Below are 24,800 nucleotides of genomic sequence, written 5' to 3' on the forward strand. Positions count from 1 at the left end.
CTGGTATTTTTGTGTGTCTGTTTTTCCATCTCTGTTTTTCCCAAAATTCATTGGGCATCCCTATTAACAGTATTTTGAACTCTGCTTCAGGTAGACTGTATGTCACCATCTCATTTAGTTCTTTATGGGAGTTTTGCCCTACTTTTTCATTTGGGACGTTTGTTTGTTTGGCTGTGTTTCTTTTGATTAGTCAACCTACATTTCGTGAGTCTTGGCAGAGTGGCCTTATGTAGTAGGTGTTATATGGAGCCCTGTTGTGTAGTCTCCCCGGTCACTTGAGATAGATGCTGCAGAGAGTGTCCCTTCTGTAAGTTATGTGCCCTTCTGTTTTAGTTGAGCCTCGATGGCTGCTGGCATGTCAGTGGGTGGGTTCTCCCTCAGGCTGGCTGTGACTACAGAAGACAAGCTGTTGGGTGAGGACTGACTCCATTGAGCAGAGGTTCCTTTAACATGGCTCTGATGTGAGGTGAGTCTGCCCTTCAGGTGTGTGTTTTGCGGAGCTAGTTGGTACTCTGGTTTGACTAAGAAGCTGGTAAATAGGTCTAGTGTTGGTACAGGCCAATGTTAGCTACCATCTGTGCCCAGCTTGGGGTAACCTGGTGGGAGCTACAAAGTGATCTGTGATTAGTTGCTGCGCATGTAGGGCTTGGAGGCAGTTGGGAGAGGGTGTGTTGCAAACGCAGGCTAGGTGTTGGGTTAGAGGCCCTTTGGTGAGCACCACAATGTGAAGTGAGGCTGGTCATCACTTGGGGCAGGTTTGTGGCTGTTGGCTTGGAGCCACCTAATGCAAGTTAAGACTAATCACCACTTGTTTTTGAGCTTGGGGCTGCTTAGGAAGAGGTACAGAACACTCCAAAGCTAGCCGCTGCTTTTTAGGGGTTTGTAGATTTTTAAGAGAGTTTACAAAAGTCCACAGTACAAGCAAAGGTATGTGGTGTTAGCTCAGATGTGACACCTGCTTCCTTTTGGGAGAGCTGCCGTGCACTTCCCTATCTAGCCTTGTGTGTCCCTGTACAGAAGCCCACAGCGAGTGAGTCTTGTGCAGGCCCCTCAAGAGGAATGTCTGGGATGCCAGAGGTTATGGGAACCCCTCACTTCTCGGTGTGGGGGTCAGGGCACCTCTACACCCAAGATATCCCTCCTACCAGTCTCCTCATTGTGGCTTCTTTTTATCTTTTGTTACAGGACTTCCATTCCAATGGTCTTCAGGTGGTTCTGTTTATTAGTGTGATGTGGTTCTGGGAGAAGGTGAGCACAGTGTTTTACCTTGATGGGAAGTCTTGACCAAAGTACTTCTACATTCACATGAACTTCTTGTGGTTGCTGTAGTCGTCACAGTCACTCTTTTACAGACAGAGTGAAGGGCTGGCCTGGAGCCATTTTCAGCTGATCGGCATCCCTTGGTACCATATCTCTAGTCTCTTACACGTCAAATGAAAACTTCTAAAGAACAACCAAACTGTTCCCACTACTCAATTTCAACTTGAAAAAGCTATGAGAACATGGGCTTATAGTTCTGAAGTCACATATGATTTAAGGGGACAAAAGTACTGATTTATGATTTTTCTTAGTCATGTGAAATTACACTTTTGAAATATGAGTTGTATATGATCCTAGTTGTTTTTTCTTTCTATTTGTCACTGGGGCTCAAAACTATATACCTAGTTTATATTCCTGCCTGAAAGGTGCTATCTAGAAAAATGTACTTACTTAGTTTCTCAGGGCCTTTTCTGCACTTGCCACAAGAAAACCAGGACTAACTGAAACAGATCAGCTTTTCCACACAGAATAGGCAATATATTTATTAGAAGTAAATGGTAACTGCTGATAGGTGGGCTCAAGTACAGTAGTTACTGCCCACCTGACGTTTGAAATAAATATGAGAAAGAAGGAACTTTTAGATTATTTTGTGGTAGTATATGAAATTCTCAAACTACAGGTAATTCACTAAGACAAGTTCCTAAATGCTTAAGTGCTATCATTTATTCTCTGAAGTTATATATTATTGGAAGGAACAAAATATTAACAGTACTAAGCTGTGGGCATACTGTTATATTAGTTCTCTTTCCAAAAGAGATTTCTCTATGCTGACTTTCAAGTGCCACCTTGGTAAGATGGGCAGCTTAAAAAAAAAAAAAGCTCTTGTGCAAGCAGTAGATGAACAATAAAGCTCACTATGAAAGCCCATGGGAACAAATTATCTTCATGCATTTAAAAATCAAATTGCATAAACTGTATTTCACAATGCAGATGCTACCAGACAGATGAAGTCTAAGGCTCAGAATGAGATCAGCAGAAGATTTATGATTCACATTAAGATCATAATTTAACCATTTGGGGAGGTTTACCTGGAAACAAATTGTAATGTAACTGAAGATACCTTATTTAACTGAATGACATTCAACTAACCTAAAATGTCATTAATATCATCAAATACCTTTGTCTTTCAGCTTTGTATGAGCTAGTAAGATCATCAAAAAGCTTGCCATTCATTTCCATTAGGGTTTTCAGCACATTGTAGACCAGTGCTACGATGGTCCTAAAATGAAAATAAGCCAGTGCTGGGTTATTGATGCCAACAACAGGAAATGTAATGATGTCATCTCTGAAATGGGTTAAATGTTGGGTGATTCACTTAATCTATTTTAGAGATGATAAACTGAAATGCAAGACGTTTAGTAATTTGCCCTAGGTCAGTCACACAGTCAGTGGTGGTAGAGATGGTCTGTCTGATTCCAAAACACGTCCTTCCCAATGTATCATGCTCAGATTAAACTCACTAAACTGTTAGGGTTATCTTCATGTCTTTTCTACAGTCTCAAACCCCAAGGAACAGCAGCATTAAAAGAATGCGAAAAACATCCAACTACCGAAAAGTGAAAGGGATGTCACAGAAATTAAAATATATACCACCTAAACATCAGTGCCATCTAGACCTCCAGCTCCGCCGACTCCACTACCGGCAGCAGGTCAGCCCAACCTGACATTTACACAGTTACTATTTGTGTATCCTCCACAAATGTTGGTTCGGTCTCCCCTGTAAGGTTTGACCATGCACTGGTGCCGCAACAGACTGTCCTACCTCCAGGGAGATTTGTAATTTTAAATAGAAATTAAGAACATACACATACTTATACCTTATAAAGCTCTAAGTATATGAAGTATAGAACAGAATAAAACTATGTGATGTTAATTTTGGAATAAGTTCCCAATCTGTATAGCTTTCATGTATGAGTTAGGAGAGCATATGACAAAAAGCTTAAAACAAAAAAACACACAAGAATAACAATGAACACAAAAGACACTTACTGATTCCAGTGTTCTTTGGAGATTTTGTACAAACTACCAAACATAATTGGCAGAATTTTATCAATGTTCTCCTCAATCAAACTAAGAATATATTCATTATTCCAGAAGTACAATGCCCTTTCTGCAACCTAAAAAATATTTTTAAATGTCAAAACAAAAGAGAAAAAGAAATAGTATGAAAGAAAAATGGCTTTACTGAAACATCATACCTGAAAATGAGAACTGGATACACACTTGGATATTTGCTTAAAAAGGGGCTCTTCAATTTTTTTGAACTGTGTTGGTTCAATGACATCTAAGATTTCTTCAATTTCTCCTAAAAACATCACCTGGGTTAAAAAAAATTTAAGAAACGTGACGGATTGTAAGATGTTAATATAGACAACGACAATGAGGAAGTTAACCTACAAATTACATAGTGGACAAAAAAGGACTTGACAGCTATTCTACCAGTCCCCCTGATCCCCAAACACCTCCTGCTCTGTAGCAGCGACAGCAGAAACACGTGTATGGCCCTGAGATTCAGTACTGATGGAATGTACTACTGCTGCTGAACAAAAACCCACCTCTTTCTGACTGCATGTTTTTGGCCAAAATTTCAGCAATCCTCTGATCACCTACAAAAAAAAAAAGTTTAGCATGAATTAAGCAATGAAGCTGGTTAATCCGAGGAAATTTTTAATAACAATCTGAAGTACTCAGATCAGAGTTATTTAATATCTAAGTATATCCCCACACTTTCTGTTCAGTTTTAGGCTTTTATCAATTTAATAAATATTTATTGTGGTTATACCACATACTGTTCTAGAGGTTGATGAACAAGATAGATAATAAGGTCCCTGATTATCATGAAGCAGGGAGACCAAGAAAATAATTAATAGCAGTAAGTGCTAGTACTAAGAAAATATAACAACTGCTGGGTTGAGTGGTATAGGTTATTTGAGGGAGAAAATAAAGGACAGATAATTCTTGTTATTTAAAACTATTATGAAGCACCAAAAAAGCCAGAAAGCTTCCCAATTTGTTTCATAGCACCACCTTGATGACCAGAATGTAACAAAATGAGATTAAGGGAACATAGTTACGAAATTTTATATTAAAGTGAATAACAGTATGTTAACAGAATACTATCTGACCAATTATAATTTACTCTTAGAAATTTCAGGGTGGTTCAACTCATAGTTGTACCCTAAAAGATTTTTAACAGAATATATTCTGATAACAAGTTAATAGCTTAGAACTAAGAATTTACTAGAAGCCAGCAGCAGTCACCTTATATCAAGTTTCTTAGGAAGAGGCTGTAAAACCACCTGGTTCTAGTGCTTTTGTGGAACTAGATCTCTGCCAGCCTGTTAGGTTATTTTATACTCATTGGTTTGGTCCAGTAATGAAGAACACCCATTCAAATTAAAACTGGGAACACTGATCTGGAGCCAATCAAGTAAGATGAAAGGATATGATGTAAAACTTTGGAAATATCAGAATTGTACTTATTTGTCTTGAGTATATTTTTATAATTTTAAAATAATATTTACAAAGCAAAATAGTTTTATTAAATGAGAAAAAGTTAAAGTAGGGAAATTTAATATATGGTCAGATAAAAGATATAAAAACCAATACCTTATTATTGATACAAGTCAGGAGTAAATAAAAATATACCTTTTATAATAACAACTAATTACATAAACTATTCTTTAAGACTTATCGAATATATGAAGAAAACTAAAACTTTACCAAATATCATGAAAGGCTACAAATGAGATGATTCAGTATTGTATATTCTTCTATACTTTATTTATATATTTAATATAATTTCAATCAAATGCCAACTGAATTATTTTCTGAAACTAGAAACATTTATTCTAAAATCCACAAATACAAGCAAATAACCAAGAATAGGGAAGGGGGGGAGGAAGAGAGGGAGAATTAATGGAATGGAACCTGCTCTCCTGATATCAGCAATTAAAACAAGATGGTATTAGCATGGAAACTCACAGAAAAGACATGGAGTAACCAGACTGACTCACGTTTATATGGGGTTTAATATATGACAAAGGGGGTATTTCAGTTCCGTGAGAAACAGATGACTTAGTTAAGTGGTGGCACTTGGACCGGGGGCTCACCATTTAGTGGGGGAGGGAAGTAGCTCCTTTGGTAGCCAGACTCCTAAAATAATTTTTACAATGTTTACTTCTTGAATACACATTCTTGTGTAATCTTTACGTGTGGGCTGGCCTAGTGACTTCCACCTCACTAGCAGATGCTAAAGCCTTCTCATCTTGCAACTTGGATAAAGCAAGCCACTACATTGGAGAGGCCCACATGATAAGGAACTGAGGGTTGCTTCTAGCCAGCAGCCAGGTAAGAACAGAGGCCCTAAGGCCACACAAACATGTGAACTTAGAAGTATATCTTCCTCATCTGAGCCTTTGTATGAGACCTCACCCTGGACAACACAGCAACTGCAGCACTGTAAGAGACCCTGTAGCAGAGAACCCAGCTAAGTCATGCCTGGATTCCTGTTTCACAGAAACAGAGATAATAAGTGTTTGTTTTAAGCCACTAAATCTTGTAATAATTTGTTATTCAGCAATAGAAAACTGATACAGTTCCTTACCCTTCTCACACAGAAATTTCCATTTCAAATAGTGTAGTGCACTGAATGGTGATCCTCAAAATGATAATGTACATATCCTGATCTCTAGAGGCTATGAATGTGACTTATTTGGAAAGTGGATGTTTTAGAAATAGAATTAAGTTAAAGATCTCAAGATGAAATTGTCCTGGGTCATTTGGGGTGGGCCCTAAATCCAACAAGTGTCCTTTTAAGAGACAGAAGAGGCAGCAAAGTGAGACTGGAGCGATGCAGCCACAAGCCAAGAACACCCGGAGACACCAGAAACTGGAAGAGGCAAGGAACGGAATCTCCCCTAGAGCATCTGGAGGAAATGCAGCCCTGCCGACACCTTGATTTTGGACTTCTGGCCTTCAGAACTGTGAGAGAATAAATTTCTGTTATTTCCAACCACCAGGTTTGTGGTAATTTGTCATGGCAGCGCTAGGAAACAATTAATAGATGGAATGAAGTTTTTACAGATAAAAACTAAATCCATAAAATAACCAGAATATGATACTATAAAATGACAGCAAGGCCAGAAGCCATAATGATGAATACATTCCACTACATAAAAAGTTAATTCTTTAAGGCAAAGATTTAAAACTACAGAGGAAAGTTAGAGGAAAAAACTCCAAATGGACAGAAAAGATTAAAAGGCAAAAGGATGCAGAACTGTAAATGACCAATAACTGTATAAAAGAATGGCTCAATCCCTGTAATGGGAAAAGCCAATCAAAATATCTAATACCTATTAGACTAGCAAAATTTTAACTCAAGCAAAAACAATGTTCTGCTAGAGTAAGGGAAAACAGGTACCTTTACCCTCTGGATTGGAATGTTAAATTGTTCCAACTTTGTGGAAGGCAACTTGGAATGTGTTCAAATTTTCCTGTACTCTTTGGCCCAGCAACATGTTTTAAATTAATAATTTGGTTTAAAAAAAAGGAAATGCAGTAAAATTTTTCTTATGCCCACAGATTTTTTTTGTAACTACTGACAGGACACAGAACAAGTCCAACCCCCTAAAGTACATCCCATTGCCCAGTAACATGTTTGTAACAATGAAAATGCCAATAACTCAAGTGCCAGTTAATGGAAGATTCTGATTAAACATGTCAGGGCAATCCGTAATGGCATCTGATGCTACCAGAGGGAAAAACAAAGGCAGTTCGTATGGAAAGATACCCACATTATACTGTGAGGTGAAAAAACCTGGTCAGTACTGTCCCACCATTGGATTAACCTACACTTACACAGCAAAAAAGTTCTAGAAATATATTCACTTACATGGTTACCTCTAGGGAACAACGTTTCAAAGAACATCCTCTGCATTGTGCTTTATGATTTTGTGTCGTGTGAACCAAAATTAACACACATTACTTTCATAAACAGAGAGATAATAGTCATTTCCATTGTAGAAAACAATTTCAACACAAAATTTAGGTATATATAGAATGTAATAACCTAGCCAAAGCTCTGACTTATCTATAATTTATAGGAAGCTTTGCTATGAATGCCAGTTTTCTAGAAAATGAGTATTAAGGCTCAGATCCAAGTAACCTGGCCATGATTTGGGTGCTGGAATAGCCTAAAGGCTCAGATCCAAGTAACCTGGCCATAATTTGGGTGCTGGAATAGCCTATGGTAGGAACTGCAAGATGTATCAACAGATCTTTATGAACTGAAAAGTATTTTCCTTTGTCAATGTACACATTTACCTTTTACTATCTTCTCATCTGGCTTCTGTTTCCATTAAGCCAGATGTCTGGCCATCATCATGCGCAATCTCTTTAAAAAAAAATCATCCATCTTCCCTATCCCCCCCATGTTAATGTAATATATGTAAATTGTATCTGTTTACTATTCACCAAGCACAAATCATGAGTTATGTTATGGCTTTTCTTTGTCTCAATTCTGAGAGTTATGGATTTGTATTTTTATTCCATTTTAGAGGTTTACGTGGTTTCACATAAAGACTGAGCCTCCAAGTCTCCTGATTTGTCTTTCAAAACTATTTTTAGCTGTTTTCAGAAAGAACTGCAAATCAAAGTCTAAAAACTCAAAACATCACGAAGTGAGAAAAAGGTCTTTTGTTCCTTTACACAAAAGTCAAATCAAAGGAAGAATATACTGTTTTCCAAACACCCTTAAGTATAGCCTTAAAGTTTGTGACATTAAAAAACAGTTTAAATCCGTCAAACCCTTTGCAGTGTTTCAAGAACTTACATATTTAAACTTAGGATCCCTAGAAAGCACTCTGAAATGTTCAATTCACCAAGGTTAAAGTTTTGTTTTCTATGCTTTTATACTTTTCTATTTCTCCCTACCTTATCTTTTGTTTTTCTTGAATCTTCAGTTACTTTTCATGATAACATACTTTCTCCTGAATCACCTTATAGTCAGGAAGTAAGCAATAGAATTCAAATATGGAATTGCTAGGATGATTCATGAAGTAAATAACTTTTATTTGGAAATTATATCTTAAACTTCAAAGTCAAGGAGATTTTTTTTAATCCCTATCAAGTGGTTTATCATTAATAAGAGGGAAAATCTTATTCCTAAGGAAAAAAACCAAAACTCAAGGGGATAATTGTGGGACTTCCACAGTATGTTTAATTTTAAAAGGAATGGAGATTGAAAAGATCATCTCCATAAAATTTCACTGTAATCATTCGATCCTGTCATCACACATTTCAACTACAATGTTAATAATTAGGTAATCTATATTTGAGTTATTCAAGACATGTAACTCATGAGAACTCCCCTTCCCAATGCTGTTCTGAGTGTAGATTAAGCTCACATTCCTTGTAAATGGTTTTAGTTTAAACTACATTACTACTACTGTTTGATAACTCTGTAACAGTATATATAACAGCATAAAGAAAGGCACAATGAAATGCTACAATATACATCAAGAACATAAAAATAGACCACTTACTGGTTCTGTTAGCGTTGTATCTTTCTCCAGAAACTGTACAACACAGTAGGCTAGCTAAAATGTAAGGAATATTTTATAAATATTACTGAGTGAAGTAACATTCAGTGATGCAGGATTTTTATATTCAGCTAACAGAAATGACTACCTTATTTTGATAAATTTTACTCTAAACTCAATATGTAAAAGTTAATATACTAACAGTTGTGTAACTTTTTAAACATGAAAGTAACTTCTAGTTCAAAAAAGATGTTCTAAAGTTAATTGAAGTAAGACTAGAGCTACCATCTTACTTTTTCAGCATCTTTCTACATGTATAATAGGGGATACTAGCTAGGTTATCACAACTAGACAGAACATTCTGTAGTTGGGTGGGATTTATTCAATGTCAGTTAATTAGGTCAGGGCCTGGGATGGAAAAGAACTTGGTATTTTCTTTCCTATATCTTTACTTATTGTGCATTGAGCTGATTTCATAACACTAAATATAATACCTTTAAATAATAAAAATTTGCTTCGGGCAACTTACAAAGCAACCTGCTTGATTGATTATACTTAAAATTGCCACTTCAGTATTTCTCAATTTCTCTGCCTTTATATCAGTCTTTGACACAAATCTCATTTCATTTGAAATTTTCCTGAAACTTACCTGAGCATGAAACAAAGCTAATCCTTTTGCAGTATGCATAGGAATAAGAACCTTCATTAGAAATTGTTTATGTTCTGCTTTCAGTGGCAATGCAAAGCCATTGATAATACTGGAGGGAAAAAAAGGCAGGGGGAAGGGTTAAGTAGTTACTACTTTATTTCTAAAAGTTATTATATCCATGAGCACACAAGGAACGGGCTCTCTGCTTAAATCCTGGTGTTGAATTACTGACTCATCTTCAAACTACTTTAGACAGACTATTTCTACCAAGTCTTCCCTCTAAATCAATGATCCCAAAAGAAAACTAAGACTGCCAATTAATGTCCCAGTAGTAATTTCTATCTTCATTTTCTATAAAAGCATTATCACTTTATTTATGCATTATTGCCTTTATTTTTCCCTAAAGCCACAGGAGACTCAATATCACATTATTAAAAATTTTCAATATTTTCTCAAGCAAATGTGTAGTTTCTCTTTAGTAGAGGATCTTAAACTAAGAAGTAGTTCCCTCCATATTCATTCTCTAACTATTACTAGAGAGGGCTAAAATCATTCTTATACAAGTAGAAGGAAGGGTCTAAATGTCTCTCAAGTTAATAATGCTATGTGGTGAATAAGGAAGGCAAAATGTTCACTCAAACTAAAATCAAAGGCTGCAGATTCTTCCGAAAAGAACAGATGGGTTAGGAATGGTCTGTCAACATCTGAACAAGAATTCTTCTAATTTCATAAAAGATTCACTACAGCTTATTTCATCTCTTCCCAACCAGATCCTGTAAATTTCTGAGGCAGTCTGGCAAGAGCAGGCGTAAAACATGCCACAACTTCAAAAGCAGGAAGCTTCTGCAGAAACAGATGTCTTGCATGGCAGTACTTGAATATGCTGACCCTCTAAAAAACTATAATAAGAATTCAGTTGAGAAATGATGTCTTGCACTCTATATTTAAATCCTGAAATAGGAAATAATTTTTCCAATCCCAGCTAAGCTTTTAATACATAAAACATTCAAAGTTACTTAATTCTTAAAAAGAACAACAGCAAAAAACTGGCCTACCTTCCTAATATTTCCAGGAGTTCAGCGACACCATTGAAATGTTCTGTTTCATATATAAACCTGAATTTAAAATAAAGATGGATGTAATAAAAAATCAAACATCAGAAAACTAAGAGAAAGAGGCAGGAAGGTAAAGAAATCAATCCAAAGGGCAATTACTGAGAGGTGTACAAGCATGCTGTAAGAATTCTTTGTAAACTATTTTGCCCCGAATCAGTTACTTCTTAGTAATCTCATAAAGAAGATCTATTTCCTACTAAACCAGATGCTTTTAAATATGTCCTATTTAAGCATATACTTTTGCTAAAACTTGCTACATATTAAGGTAACAGAATATAATTTCACCTGCAGTTTTATTTTACTTAAAATTTATGAGAAAGTTGGGTTTTCTCAAGGAAATACTTCTCAAAATAGGAAACCTCTACTCAAAATTCAAAAGGATCCATATCTAATAAAGCCACTTTTATTCAGAATTTCATTAAACCTAAACTACACAGGCTGCCTAGCTTTCCAAGATTACGATCACCTTAAAAGCAGGGAGTCAAACTCAAATGAACACAGGACAGGGAGAGGAAGACGAACAGCTGGACAAAGATGCTGTCTCTGGAGTAGGCTGCTCATTTCTAATTGTTACAATGGGGAATACTAGCTAATTTTGCCAGATCTTCAATTAAAACATACATACCAAAGCTCAAGTATGGGTATCAAAGTGAACTCTACTTTGAAGCAACATTAAATAAACTATCACTTATAAAGTAGCCAGAAGATAGGTCCCATATAAATTTAATTAGCTTTGTCAGAAAATCAAATGAAAGTATTCCCAAGAGTTACTGATTTAAATAGCACACAAAATTTTCAAACAAAAGCTCAAAGAAACGACTAGACAAATTCTCACAATAAATCTTAAACATGAATAACATTGGTATTACCTATTAAAAACTTCATTACTACTATCATGTAAATGAAAAACAGGTTGTACATTTCTAATGTTACATGCAAATGATGTCTACAAAACAGGCTAAAAATGACTCAGATACTAGCAGTTAAATTTCAAGATTTCATATATTAAAAGTTAACCTAAAGAAACTGGCATAAAAAGAAAATATGAAGAAGGGCAAAAGCACTATATATATGAACAGATGACCAGTTTACCTGAGGAAAATGTTGTTAATCTGTTTTCTGATGAATGCTCTTAATCCAAGAAATTTCCCATAAATTCGATGCAGCACAGTCTTCAGGAAGTCACGTTCTCTGGGATCTTCACTATCAAAAAGCTCCAGGAGCTTTAAAAAAAAACTGAGAAATTACTTTTTAAAAATAATCGAGCAAAACTTTATTCTAATACTTATTTTAAGATAACCCATGAAATCTTTTTTAAAAATTTAAAGATTCTGCTTTATCAGATATATTTTATTCTTGCTAACTAGAGAAGCTAAGGCAAAGCTTAGGGAGTGTTTTTCACTAATTTTTAAAAAATGACAAAATAAATCATGTAAATGCTTCAAAGTGTGGATTTTTCTTTGCCTTATCACTCATTTAAAAATTCTGTCCCATTCTTGACTACTAAACATGGCACATAACTTCAGAGTGTTAAAATTCAAGAGATTTTTCATGCTTTTTATAAGTCAAAATCATATACGAAATGTTTGTAGATTGCAAGTCATTAAATAAATGAAGTTAAAATACAAATGCACATGCACATTTCCAATTTACTAGAAAGATTTATATAAGCCAAGGCTGCTTTTTTGTGATTTTGCACTGAAAAATTCAAGTATCACCATGCCAACAGCTCAAAAATTAGTATTTAGTTAACTGGGTAAACCAGAGTGGTCGTCATTCATGAAATAACACTGAAGAGATGAGACCACGGATTTTTACTAAAAGCTTAGCAAGTGGCTGGAAAATTTTAAACCAGTTCAACTTGGCCAAACTGTCATTTTCTTATACCTTTACACAACTATTCAGCAAAGGCAAGGGTAGAGATGTTTGAAAAATTTAAAGTCAAAAGCTCAAATTTATATTTGAAAATGGTAAAGAAACAGAACTTCTTTTGTCATAAAAAGTATCACCATTTTAAATGAAACATTGGAGTTTCTTAGGAAAAAGTATAAAATAGTCTCTTGAAAAAAAGTCATCAAGGAATTGCATGTTCTGTACTTTGGTATTGATAATTACAGTTAAGACAGCAAGCTCTGAACCTCATTGGGAGTTTTCTCCATTCTGTCTTGAATTATATGTAATTGTTTGCATGTGTGTCTCTTCTAGAGTGAATATTTTTGAGGATAGTAATGATTTTGTCATATTTATACCCCCTAAATAAGTGTCTTACTGAGTTTGAGTTCTTTGTCCATGAGGTTATGGAAGCACTGTATGAGCTTCCCCAAAACCATCCATGGAACATGATAATCTGTGTTAATATACCTAATAAATTCAGTTCAAATCATTCTAATTAAAAATGACTACTCTCACTTAAGACCCTCACATCTGAGTTTCTGATGTTGGGTTGCTTGGAAGATATACTTTCAAATCAATAAAAGGGGCTCTTAATTAAGGTGGTCATATCTAATCTAGGAACAAATATAATTTGGGGCATAGAGGGATCAAGTGAAAAAGAAAAAAAACAGAGAAACAACTCCTGGACACATAAAACAGTGTGGAGATTGGCGGCGGGGGCGGAGGTGGAGGAGGCTATGGGGGGATGAATGGTGATGGAATAAAATTTAAAAAAGGACATCATTTAATGCAAGTTGCTCCTCAGGGATAAAAATTTTTAACTAGAGAACATTTATTAGCTATGTATCAAAGCTACTTGAAACCTATTTTGAAATATATATCTAAGTGTCTATTTAGATATATAATATTAACACAATGAAACAAATACAAAACTAGTACTTAGGAAACTTTCTTATTCTGGCTCTGATATTTCTCTAACTGTGCTTTTTTTTTTTTTTTTTAAATAAGAACCTTAATAAAAAACAAAGACACTGAAATAGAGAACAAGTGGGAAGCGAATTTAAGGGGAAAAATGGGGAGGGATTTTGAGGAACAAGTATGAAAGACACAGGGATGAGGACTGGGGGGGGAATGGGAGGGAGGTGGGGGGGGCTGGGAAGGGAGAAATAGACAAAAAATGTACTTGAAAAATAATTTTAAAAAATAAATAAAAATAAAAAATGGAAAAAAAAGAACCTTAATAATTGTATGTTTTTGGTTTTTTTTTTAAGATTTTATTTACTTATCTTTAGAGGGAAAGGGAAGGAGAGAGGGAGGGAAACATCAATGTATGGTTGCCTTTCGTGTCTCCTGCTGGGAAGTGGCCTGCGGGGAACCGGCCTGCAACCCTGGTATGTGCCCTGACTGGGAATCAAACTGCAATTGTCTGGGTCGCAGGCCCGCGCTCAATCCACTGAGCTACACCAGCCAGGGCTCTAACTGTGCTTTTAAGGGTAATTTATAACCCCTGAGCCTGTTTCTTCATTGATAAAGTGAGAAAAGATGAAACCAATTTTTTTTATTTTTTAAGAGGTCAGAGTGTCTAGTTCAAATTCTGATTGTGCCATTGACTGGCTGTGTAAAATTGGATATGGTCAAGCTCTTTACATAAGGACAGTGCCTGGCACATAAAAAGTACTCAATAATTCCTAGCTTCCTTCTTTCTTCTGAAACCCTATGATTTGAACACAACCCGAAACTATGCAATTAGTTTCTTCTCTTGAAAAAATGGATTGTCCAAATTTATACCGAAGATTTTTCTTTTGTACTTTTAAGTATTAAAACTTACCACCTAGTTAATTTCAGCATACAGAAACTGAGAATTCCCATACATACTATTTATTAAAACAACATACTAAGATTACCTGAGAGAAGTGATCTATGAAAGAACAGTCATACAAACTGTTAAAAACAAATTACTGAGCCTTCTCAACTAATTCAGGCATTTCAATCAGAGGTAGAAAATGGTTTCCACTGTACCAGTTGTTTTTTTTATTGTCCCCCTTAGCCCCATGAATAATCTAGCAGCTAAAACACCTCAAGCTCCAGACTGAGGAGAAACACTAAGGCAATTGTTCCTCTCAACCTGCTATTATCTTAAATACAGTTTAGTTTGGCATTACTAGAGTTCCTTAACATACTATATTCCTTCTGTAGCGCACAAGAACTACAGAAGGAAATGGGTATGCATTCAATTACCAAAATAAGTTTCATGTAACCTTATTTTTGTTTGTGATTGAAACATACTTTTTTTGTTAACACACCTAATATTCTTCATTGTTTAAAGAAAAGCTGTTTAAATGGCTGAAGGACATATTGACAAAGTTCTTTGTTTATCAATACATTCATAGCAACTAGAATACTTTACATGGGGTGAGGGATAGTTATGAACAACCAAAAATGAACTCCAAATATGTGCAACTCCTGTATGCAGAAGCTTTGTCATAGGAAATACACAGTGGTGGTCAAGGGTGGAAAGGGTCTTCGTAGTCATTTTAATCCCAGCCTTGGCACTGGGTTCACTGATTCTCTTACACCCACCTTCTACCTTTCTTTAAAATGCAAGTAACTCCAGAAGAGGAGAGCATCAAATTCGTAATAAAACCTTACCGACTAGTATTTCAAAAGAGAAAAATTTGTTGTATTTCACAATTTTGTCTTGGGCCAGCCAATTCTGTATAGTTAAAAAGAGGCCTTTACTTTGTTAAAAAGATTTTGAAAATAAACACATTTCTGATTTTGAAAATAAACTCAAAATGAGAAATTCATTTTGAGTATGTAGGTTCCAAAAATAACTAATAACCAATTTATAAAAAGAAAGAGGTATTACATATGTTTAACTCTGTCTCCTTTAAGAAGTTAAAGAGACCATTTTATCTGTGATTTAGGAATTGGGTGGCTACAATGCCTAAGGTGCGTAGGGGAAAGGAAAAGGGAAAGGTAATTGATGCTTTATGACAGGAAAGGGCCTAATGCCCAAACTCCTAACAAAAATCCCATTTCCATGCTTTTCTCTCTGTCATTTCAAAGTCACAATGCTTAAAACAAGGGCAAGTTTGAGTTTTCAAAGGTTTACAATTTAAAAATAAGGTTTACCCTTAGGTTGAATGGTCAAATTTTCTCAGTTAAATATTCCAGAAAGGCTTGCTTTTCTGGTCTTTATTAACTAACTCAGAGTCTAGGTTTGAATAGGATAATTTAACTGCATTAGAAGCTTGTCCTTTCTTTAAAGTACTCTTGTACTCTCAAAGGTACTTTATTTTTATCCTAATTGGCAAGAATATTAAGTGCTGTTAAAATGAAGTAAACCATACAAGTTTTGAAAGACTATTTTAATTACAAGTTAATAAATCATTGCTAAGATGAATATTTTAAGACATAAGAATTCCTTACCTGTTGTACAAATTTCTGATCAATGTATCGCTTTGCAATGCTAGGCTGGAAATCAGGGCTCTCCAAAAATCTTAAGAAGAATTCATACACCAACTATGAGAGAAAGTCAAATGAAAGTTAAGATGATGCCTGTGAAACATTACCCTAAGTTATATCATACCAAACATACATCTCCCTCACCAACTACTAGGGAGATTTTAGATCTCATTAGAAAATATAACAAGTTGTAAGAGTTTTTTTTAAAAAATCAATATATGTTCACAATTGGGTCTCCTAAACTGGTAAATCTGGAGAATTGTTTATTGCTTTGTATCGTTCATTAAAATGTTAAATTATAGGAGCTAGAAAATAAAGATGGTGTCTACTAAATAATTAATAAGACAGACTGTTTTGCAGTCCATATTTACTGGCAACATATTCTTTCTCCAGTGGACTACTAAACTACCTCATTCTAATCTCCAGAGTTTGTTAAATACAGGATCAGAAACCTCCAGATAAGTGTAAACTAGATCAAAAGGGGCAGTGAATCAATAACAATAAAAGAAAAACTTCAAGTCTTAACATAAAACTACAGGGGGGAAAAATTATGTGGATAGCATACCTAATCCACACTTGGAAAATAATTAACCAAATTATATAAATACAGGGCTCAGGAAGGAATGTCTGTGCACCACAGAGAATAAACTGGAAGTCGATAGCAGGCCTGCTACTTAAAAAGTTCCAGGACTGGGCTCTGGCTGGTGTAGCTCGGTGGATTGAGCGCGGGTCTGCAAACCAGTCGATCGCAGTTCGATTCCTGGTCAGGGCACATGCCTGGGTTGCAGGCCAGTTCCTAGCAGGGGACCCACAAGAGGCAACCGTACATTGATATTTCTCTCCCTCTCTCCTTCCCTTCCCCTCTAAAGATAAATAAATAAAGTATTTTAAAAAAAAAAGTGCCAGGACCTTAAAAGTGATAGCAAATGTTCACTTGCTACCACAAATCACTGAAGTACTTACTTTTCAGTTCAACTTGTCTCAATTACACCTACATCTGTCTTTCGAGGAGAAAGTGCAAATGCACTTAAGTTTTTTTTTTAATTGTAACCTACCAGCTATAAAAGGTAGGAAAGCAGGAATATAGCCCCAAATGTGCCTTAATTTATTAGCTATTAAACTACACATCAATCTGGCACCCTAAAAAGGAAAGTTAGATCACAAAGTAAAAATAGTCATTCAATAAACTGCTAGGTAGCCAGTTAGGCCACAAATAGAAGGGAGAAGGGAAAAAAAGACTGCCAACCAACTACAGACCTCACAACATACTAAAAAGCATTACCAGATTTGGGCCCTGTCATCCCCCACAGAATAACACATTTTACTACTGCAAATTCAATAATATCCCAAGGCTAACAACAGTTTTGGGATCTGAGTAAATACTGTTTTTATTTGATGCATCTTTGTCTGACTATGCAACAGGAGTGACGCTTATCTGGTCTGATTATTATCTAACTTTCATGTTAAGTATGAATAAGGATATAACAAGAATAAGCCCTGGCTGGTGTGGCTGAGTAGATTGCCTGCAGGCTGCGAACCAAGGGGCTGCTGGTTCGATTTCCAGTAGGGGCACATGCTCGGGCTGTGGGCTAGGTCCCTGGATGGGGGGGGGCATGTGAGAGACAACCACACATTGATACCTCTTTTTCTCCTTCCCTGCTCTCTAAAAATAATGAATAAAATTTTTTAAAAAAGGATATAATAAGAACAGATTTTGATGTCAATTAAGATTTTATTTATAAATTTCTAATCAACCCACTATACAGATCATTTGCTTTGGGGTACAGACTATAATTGATCACAGAGTCCTCTGAAGAGTCAGTAGTCTCATGGACTATGCAGTTCACTGGCACAACTTGCTCAGTGCCTATTTTCATGTCCAATACTAGGCTACTGTGATAGAATGAAAAATACATATTTGGCCCTAGCTGGTGTGGCTCAGTGGACTAAGTGCTAGCCTGCAAACCAAAGAGTTGCTGGTTCGATTCCCAGTCTATGACACATGGCCTGGGTTGCAGGCCAGATCCCCAGTAGGGGATGTGTGAGAGGCAACCACGCATTGATGTTTCCCTTGTTTTCCCTCCCTTCTCCTAAAAATAAAATCTTAAAAAAAATACGTATTTGATCTTCATCCTTGGTTACTGGCACAAAGCTCCTAAAACCCCTGGAATTTCCTGAGTGATAAGGGGTGAAACAAGTCTTTTGTTATTCACAATAAGCCCCTTTCAGCCATACCTGAGTTTATGCTAATAAGGTGGCCCTAGAAGGGTGAAGACTGGTTAATTACAAGACCAACCATGTGATTAGTGCTGGGGCTTTCAGCCTCAACCACCATCTCCAGGCAGGGGAGAGGGGCTGGAGATTGAATTGCCCACGGCCAGTGATTTGATTCATCTTGCCTACCAAAGGAACCACTACCAAAGTCCTAAACAAAGGGGTTTGGAGAACTGGGTTGGTGAATATGTCAAGGAGCTGGGAGGGTGGTACATGGAAGCTTTAAGCCCTTTCTCCATACTTTCACCCTATGCACCTCTTCTATTTTGCTGTACTTGCACTGCATCTTATAATAAACTGACAACAGTAAATGTTTCCCTGAGATGCGAGTCATTACAGCAAATTACTGAACCTGAGGAGTAGGTCCTGAGAACCTCCCCAGATTCACAGCTAGTTGGTCAAAAGTATGGGAGCCTCAAACTTGTGACTGCCATGTGAAGTGGGGGGCCGTCTTGTAGAACTGAGCCCTTATTTAATCTGGGGGGGGGGTCTGTGCTTGAATAAGTGTCTACAGAGACCTGGATAATTTCTTGGTGTGGAAAACCCACACATTTGGTGACAGAAGTGTTGTGGGTAGAGGAACGAGTTTTCATTTAGTTACGAACAGTATGAATGGCTATCAGGCACTGTACAGTTCCAGAAAGCTCATTCACTTGTTAGAGAGGGAAGACAAAAACATAAAATGGTATATATGCAAAAACTGTATCACACAGATTATGAGTGAAGGAGCCATTTAGCAGACGGCTGTAACACTGGGGAATAAGGTCAGTAGGAAGAGTTTGGAGGATATGCAACTTGAGCCCTGCATTCAGTAAGACTTTGGATAACCCAAGAAGAAATAGGAGGGCTTTTAAAGAAAGAAAGGTAGAACATGTCTTGAGAAGAAGATGGTATAGGGTATAGATGAGGGTATGGAATCAGAGACTCAGAATCTTTATGCAGATACACAGTTCAGCAGAAGTTAAGATTTGTAGTAAGGTAAACCAGGGTTAAACAGGAGTCAAGCATAACATTCATTAGTCTATATACTCTACCTCTTAAGATCTGTGTCAGAAATACAGAGCTTAAGGCTGAACGTTTTTAAGAGACAGCATGTCCTTTGGGAGGCCTGTACAGCATCGAGCTCCATATAAAAATGAATCCTCTAAATCACGTACACAGTAGACACTTGTGCCTATCATAGTTTTCATCTGCACCATTTATCTGACAATGAGCATTAAGTGACCAGTCAATATTAGCTGCAATGATACAGCCAACTTAGCACCACTGAAGAGATAACAATAGGTTATATAAATACATGTAGAGCAATCCCTAACAGAAGTAAAGGAAACCCGAGTGTAGTGATCTACAGAGATAAAAATCTTCAGTATGGCACAAATTTATACCCTTATACTGCATTACTTTCTTCTAGTATTTATCATACCCTGACATAATATTATTTATTTATCATCTATTCCACTAAAATGTAAAGGATTTTGCTTGTTATTTTACCTCCAATATTTAGAAAAATGTCTGGAACACAATAGATGCTCAATAAATATTTACTGTACTTATGGAAGTTTCTCAGTGTTCTGTATGAAGAAATAATTGTTTAAATATTTTATTTATTTATTTTTAGAGAGAGGGGAAGGAGAAGGAGTGGGAGAGAAACATCAATGTGTGATTACCTCTCATGTGTCCCCCACTGGGGACCCAGCCTGCAACCCAGGCATGTACCCTGACCAGGAACCGAACCAGCAACCCTTTGCTTCACAGGCCTGTGGTCAATCCACTGAGCCATACCAGCCAGGGCTGAAGAAATAATTTGATCTAAGAATCTAAGAAACAGTGCTACAAAGACTAGATACTTTCAGAAATGGATTCATTTCCCTAATAAAATAGCAAACTTCACATGTTCAATGTATGGTTGGTATTCCTACTTCTGTAAACAAACAAAAAAGAACAAAACTCCCTAAAACATGAAAGATAAAAGCATAAGGAATGGTGGGTAATCTTGCCATCCCACTCAGTATGACCATGTCTTTCCCAGTGTAGTTAAAACATACAAAATTTTGGTCTTCACCAATAAAAGACTTTAGAAAAAGGTACAACAGAAATTAGAAAAGATGATTAAAGTATAACAGAAATTAGAAAAGATGATTAAAGTATCTCAAAATAAGATACTTTACAAAAAACTAAAGGAACTGGAAATGTTTGGCCCAGAGGGGTCAAACTTTAATGATCCAGTACCACAAAAGGTTCTTTTTAAGGAGTATGGTAACTGAATGTTTTCCAACCTCTATTAGGAGGAAACTAATTTAAATGGATTTTAATAATTTAATATATGAAAGAACTTATATAATAATCAACATACATTTAAGGAGATAGTTTATGTTAAGTGCTTAAAAACATTGCCTGGTACATGATAAACACTAAAAAAAAATCTTAGTACTCCAAGAATCTGTTTTCTTCCCCTGTAATTTAAAAAACCCTGTGGCAGGCTAACCTAACACCCATTCCCTTCCCCTTGCCTGTCTCCACTACTGAAGCTGGAAAAACCAAAGACTCACTCTCATTCTGCCTCACAACTAGAGTAATAGAAAAAGGAAACAGGATGGAAAGAAGAAAAACGAAGAACAACCCAAGAGAATGAAGAAAGACTGAAAAAGTGATTTTAAGAGAAAGAGATGCAGAGCCAACATATGAATAGCAGGCAGCCCCAAAGAAGAAAAGCAAAGCAGTGGAACAAAAGAAATACTAAAAACTATTACTGAAGAAAATGTTTCAGGTATAAAAAATGGACTTCTAAAGACTTCTATTCAAGTGAAGAAATTTACCTAGAAAATCACTACTTATGTTTGTATAGTCCAGTAAAGTAGTTGGCCACTAAAGGAAAAATATCCTTTAGGTGTCCAGGCAAAATGCCAAGTCTTTATATATAGAAAGAAAATCAGACGACAATAAAGTAACATATTTAAGGTACTCAAGGAAAAAGCATCACACTAGGAATTTACATCAAATCAGGTTAACGTTTAAAAATAAAAGCTATAAAGATAAACTGCTGTTAAGCATGCAAGAACTCATGGAATAATGTTCCCATGAGCCCTGCTACTGAAGATTGAGCTCCAAATTACCAAGAAATGGCTAGAGAAACTTTGACATAAGGAATTATTATAAACATTAAATGTTATCTATAGAATAACAAGTGATGGGCATAAAGGTGACAGGAGAGTATACAATTAGTCACATCTTCTAACTATGTGTAGGTATCATACGACTCTCAAAAATACAGAGTTGGGGGAAGGGATGGCAAAGAGTATATGCAAAGTAGAAGCTTCAAAGTGCCATATAGGTATTTACTGTGGAGTAACAGTATATTAACTTTACATTAGATGCTAGAGGAGAAATAAATGGGGAAGAGACTATTTGCTAATTTCAGTATTGTTCATTCTAGGGAACCAATAAAATAGCTACAAAAGAGAACTAAGGGCCCTGGCTGGTGTAGCTCAGTGGATTGAGTGTGGGCCTTTGAAACAAAGGATCATGGTTCAATTCCCAGTCAGGGCACATGCCTGGGTTGGAGGCCAGTTCCCCACAGGGGACACATGAGAGGCAACCATATATTGATATTTCTCTCCCTCTCTTCTTCCCTTCCCATCTAAAGACAAATCTTTAAAAAAAAAGAGAACTAAGGGTATCATATAAGGGTATCAGTACAAAAGTAGCAAAACACCAAAGTAATAGCATTTAAGAAAAAAGGGGAGAGCAAAAAAAATAGTATAGTTTTAAAAACTGTGCTAGGTTCTGTGTATACATCACCCCACTCAATCTTTACACAACCCTGTTTTACCCCAGTTTTATAAAGGAAGTTACAGAAGTTAAGTAGCTCACCCAAGAGCACACAGGTAGAAAAGCATCAAGCTAGGATTTCAGTAGAGGTCTATCACCAGACTCATTTCCATTTCACTATGCTTTGTAATGATTAATCCTCTAGTTAGAATTTGTATATGTAAACTTTTGCTCCATTTAACTAAGGCACATCTGTATGTGCACAGAAACTCATTTATAGGAGGACATACAGAAGATCCAGGGACACAAGAAAAGATGCTCAATATCACTAGCTATCAGAGAGATGCAAATTAAAACCACAATGAGATACCACTTTACATTGGTCAGAATGGCCATCATAAACAAAGCAACAAACAAGTGTTGGAGAGGTTGTAGAGAGAAGGGAATCCTAGTGCACCATTGGTGTGATTGCAGACTGGTACAACCACTATGGAAAACTGTATGGAATTTTCTCAGAAAAATAAAAATGGATCTGCCTTTTGACCCAGCAATTCCAGTGCTAGGATTATATCTTAAGAACCCTGAAACACCAATCCAAAAGAACCTATGCATTCCAATGTTTATAGCAGCACAATTTACAATAGCCAAGAGCTGGAAGCAACCTAGGTGCCCATCATTAAATGAATGGATCAAAAAATTATGGTACATATATACAATGGAATTCTGTGAAACAGAAAGAAAGAAGGAGCTCCTACCCTTTGCAACAGCATGGATAAAACTGGAAAGTATTATGCTGAGTGAAATAAGCCAGGTGTTGGAAGACAAATACCATATGATCTCACCTTTAACAGGAAGATAAACAACAAAACAAACAAACAAGCAAAATAAAAACAAAGACACTGAAATAGAGAACAAGGGGACAGTGACCAGAGGGGAGAGGGAAGGGAATTTCAGGGGAAAAAAGGGGAGGATTTACAGAAACTAGTATAAAGGACACATGGACAAAAACTAAGGGGGGTGAAAATGGGAGCGAGGTGAGGAGCACTGAGGGGGTGGGCTGGGATGGGAGTAAAAAACAGAAAACTGTACTTGAGCAGTAATTAAATTTTAAAAGAAAAAAAACTCATTTATGAGGTCTAAAAAAGGAAAAAGTGATGACACTGGATTATTTGGAAGGTCTAATTTATTGTTATTGAAATGAAACTCAAAGGTATGAAGTAAATGTCATAAGAATTTGTACTGGTTTGACCAAAAAGTCTGTTAAGTTTTTTCATACAATGGCTTTAATAATGCTTAGTTGTCTTAATGTCATTTAAAACACTTCTGTTAGATTGTACTGTGACAGCTGTCATATCAGTGTGCATTTTTAAAAAACTTACCAAAATTGGTGAATTTTTGTACAGCCATTTTAATACTAAAGATGGAAGAAGATACGCAACATTTTCAAAGTATTATGTTTTATTATTTCAAGAGAGGTAAAAATGCAAGAAAAGATTTGTGCCATGTATGGAGAAGGTGCTGTGACTGATCAAATGTGTCAAAAGTGGTTTGCGAAGTTTAGTACTCTTGACATTTTGGCCAAGTAATTCTTTGCTGGGGCTGTCTTCCGCACTAGAATATGTTTAGTAGCACCCCTGGCCTCTACCCACTAGAAAGCCACTAGTGGGAGACAGCTGACATACCCAATATATCCAAATCAATAAAGTTATTAGTGAAAATGAAAAATGTGTCTCTTATGGAAAAAACTAAACAGACCTTTTGGCCAACCCAATATAACAATAATAACACGAAGGAGGGAATAGAGATATATTGGACCAAAGTTTTGAAAATTACTGATTTCAAATTAGTATTCAACCAAACTAGATCATTTTAAGATGCTAATTGTAATCCCCAGGGTATCTACTAAGAAAAAGCAGAACATTATAAAGAAACATGGGAATTGAAATAAAATGGTACCCTAGAAAATACCTATTTAATGTAAAAGGCAGTAATGGAGGAGCAGAGGAACAAAAAGGACATAAGACATATAGAAAATGACAAAATGAAAGAAGTAAAAACTGCATTATCAGTAATTGTATTAAATGTAATTGGATTAAACATACCCGTCAAAAGACAGATATTGTCAAAATTGATTTTAAGAAACCATGATCCACCCTTGCTGGTGTGGCTCAATGGACTGAGCGCAGGCCTGCAAACCAGGGGTTACAGGTTCAATTCCAGTCAGGGCACATGCCTGGGTTGCAGGCAAGTTCCCAGCAGGGGCCACATGAGAGGCAACCACACGTTGATGTTTCTATCCCTCTCTTTCTCCTTCCTTTCCCTTCTCTCTAAAAAATAAATAAAATCTTAAAAATAAATAAATTTAAAAAACCATGATCCAACCACATGCTATTTACAAGAAACAATTCAAATTCAAAGTATCAAACAGACTAAAAGTAAAAGAATGGAAAAGATGTATCATGCAAAGGAGAAGTGAGTGGCCACACTAATACCAGATGAAACAAACACAGAAACTCTATTTTAATAGTTATAATGATAAAAGCCACCATAAGGAAGATATTGTATAACAATTATAAACATATATAGCTAACAATAGGTTACCAAAATATATGAAGCAAAAACTGACAGAACTGAAGAGAAAAACACAATTTAACAGTAACAGAAACTTCAATATCTCACTTTCAATAATGGGTAGAACTAAACAGAAGATTATTAACAAGGAAATAGAAGACTTGAACATTATAAACCAATTAGAACTAAGATTTCTCCAGA

At 36.1% G+C, this 24,800-nt stretch overlaps 1 protein-coding gene across 1 annotated transcript in view; it reads right to left on the reverse strand.

The window, feature by feature from the left end:
• Positions 1 to 24,800, reverse strand: part of PPP2R5A (protein phosphatase 2 regulatory subunit B'alpha) — a 71,820-nt gene that overhangs the window by 4,929 nt on the left and 42,091 nt on the right. Inside the window, exons 4-12 of the mRNA XM_037136960.2 lie at positions 15,951 to 16,043; positions 11,718 to 11,848; positions 10,566 to 10,625; positions 9,511 to 9,619; positions 8,865 to 8,918; positions 3,876 to 3,926; positions 3,519 to 3,638; positions 3,310 to 3,437; positions 2,438 to 2,539 (exon numbers count right to left, since the gene is read on the reverse strand). Of these exons, the coding sequence (XP_036992855.1) occupies positions 2,438 to 2,539; positions 3,310 to 3,437; positions 3,519 to 3,638; positions 3,876 to 3,926; positions 8,865 to 8,918; positions 9,511 to 9,619; positions 10,566 to 10,625; positions 11,718 to 11,848; positions 15,951 to 16,043 (848 nt within the window). The remainder of the gene's footprint in view (positions 1 to 2,437; positions 2,540 to 3,309; positions 3,438 to 3,518; positions 3,639 to 3,875; positions 3,927 to 8,864; positions 8,919 to 9,510; positions 9,620 to 10,565; positions 10,626 to 11,717; positions 11,849 to 15,950; positions 16,044 to 24,800) is intronic.

This window comes from Artibeus jamaicensis, unplaced genomic scaffold (genome assembly GCF_021234435.1).
Source record: "Artibeus jamaicensis isolate MK-2021 breed Jamaican fruit bat unplaced genomic scaffold, CSHL_Jam_final contig_2170, whole genome shotgun sequence".
Taxonomy (NCBI): domain Eukaryota; kingdom Metazoa; phylum Chordata; class Mammalia; order Chiroptera; family Phyllostomidae; genus Artibeus; species Artibeus jamaicensis.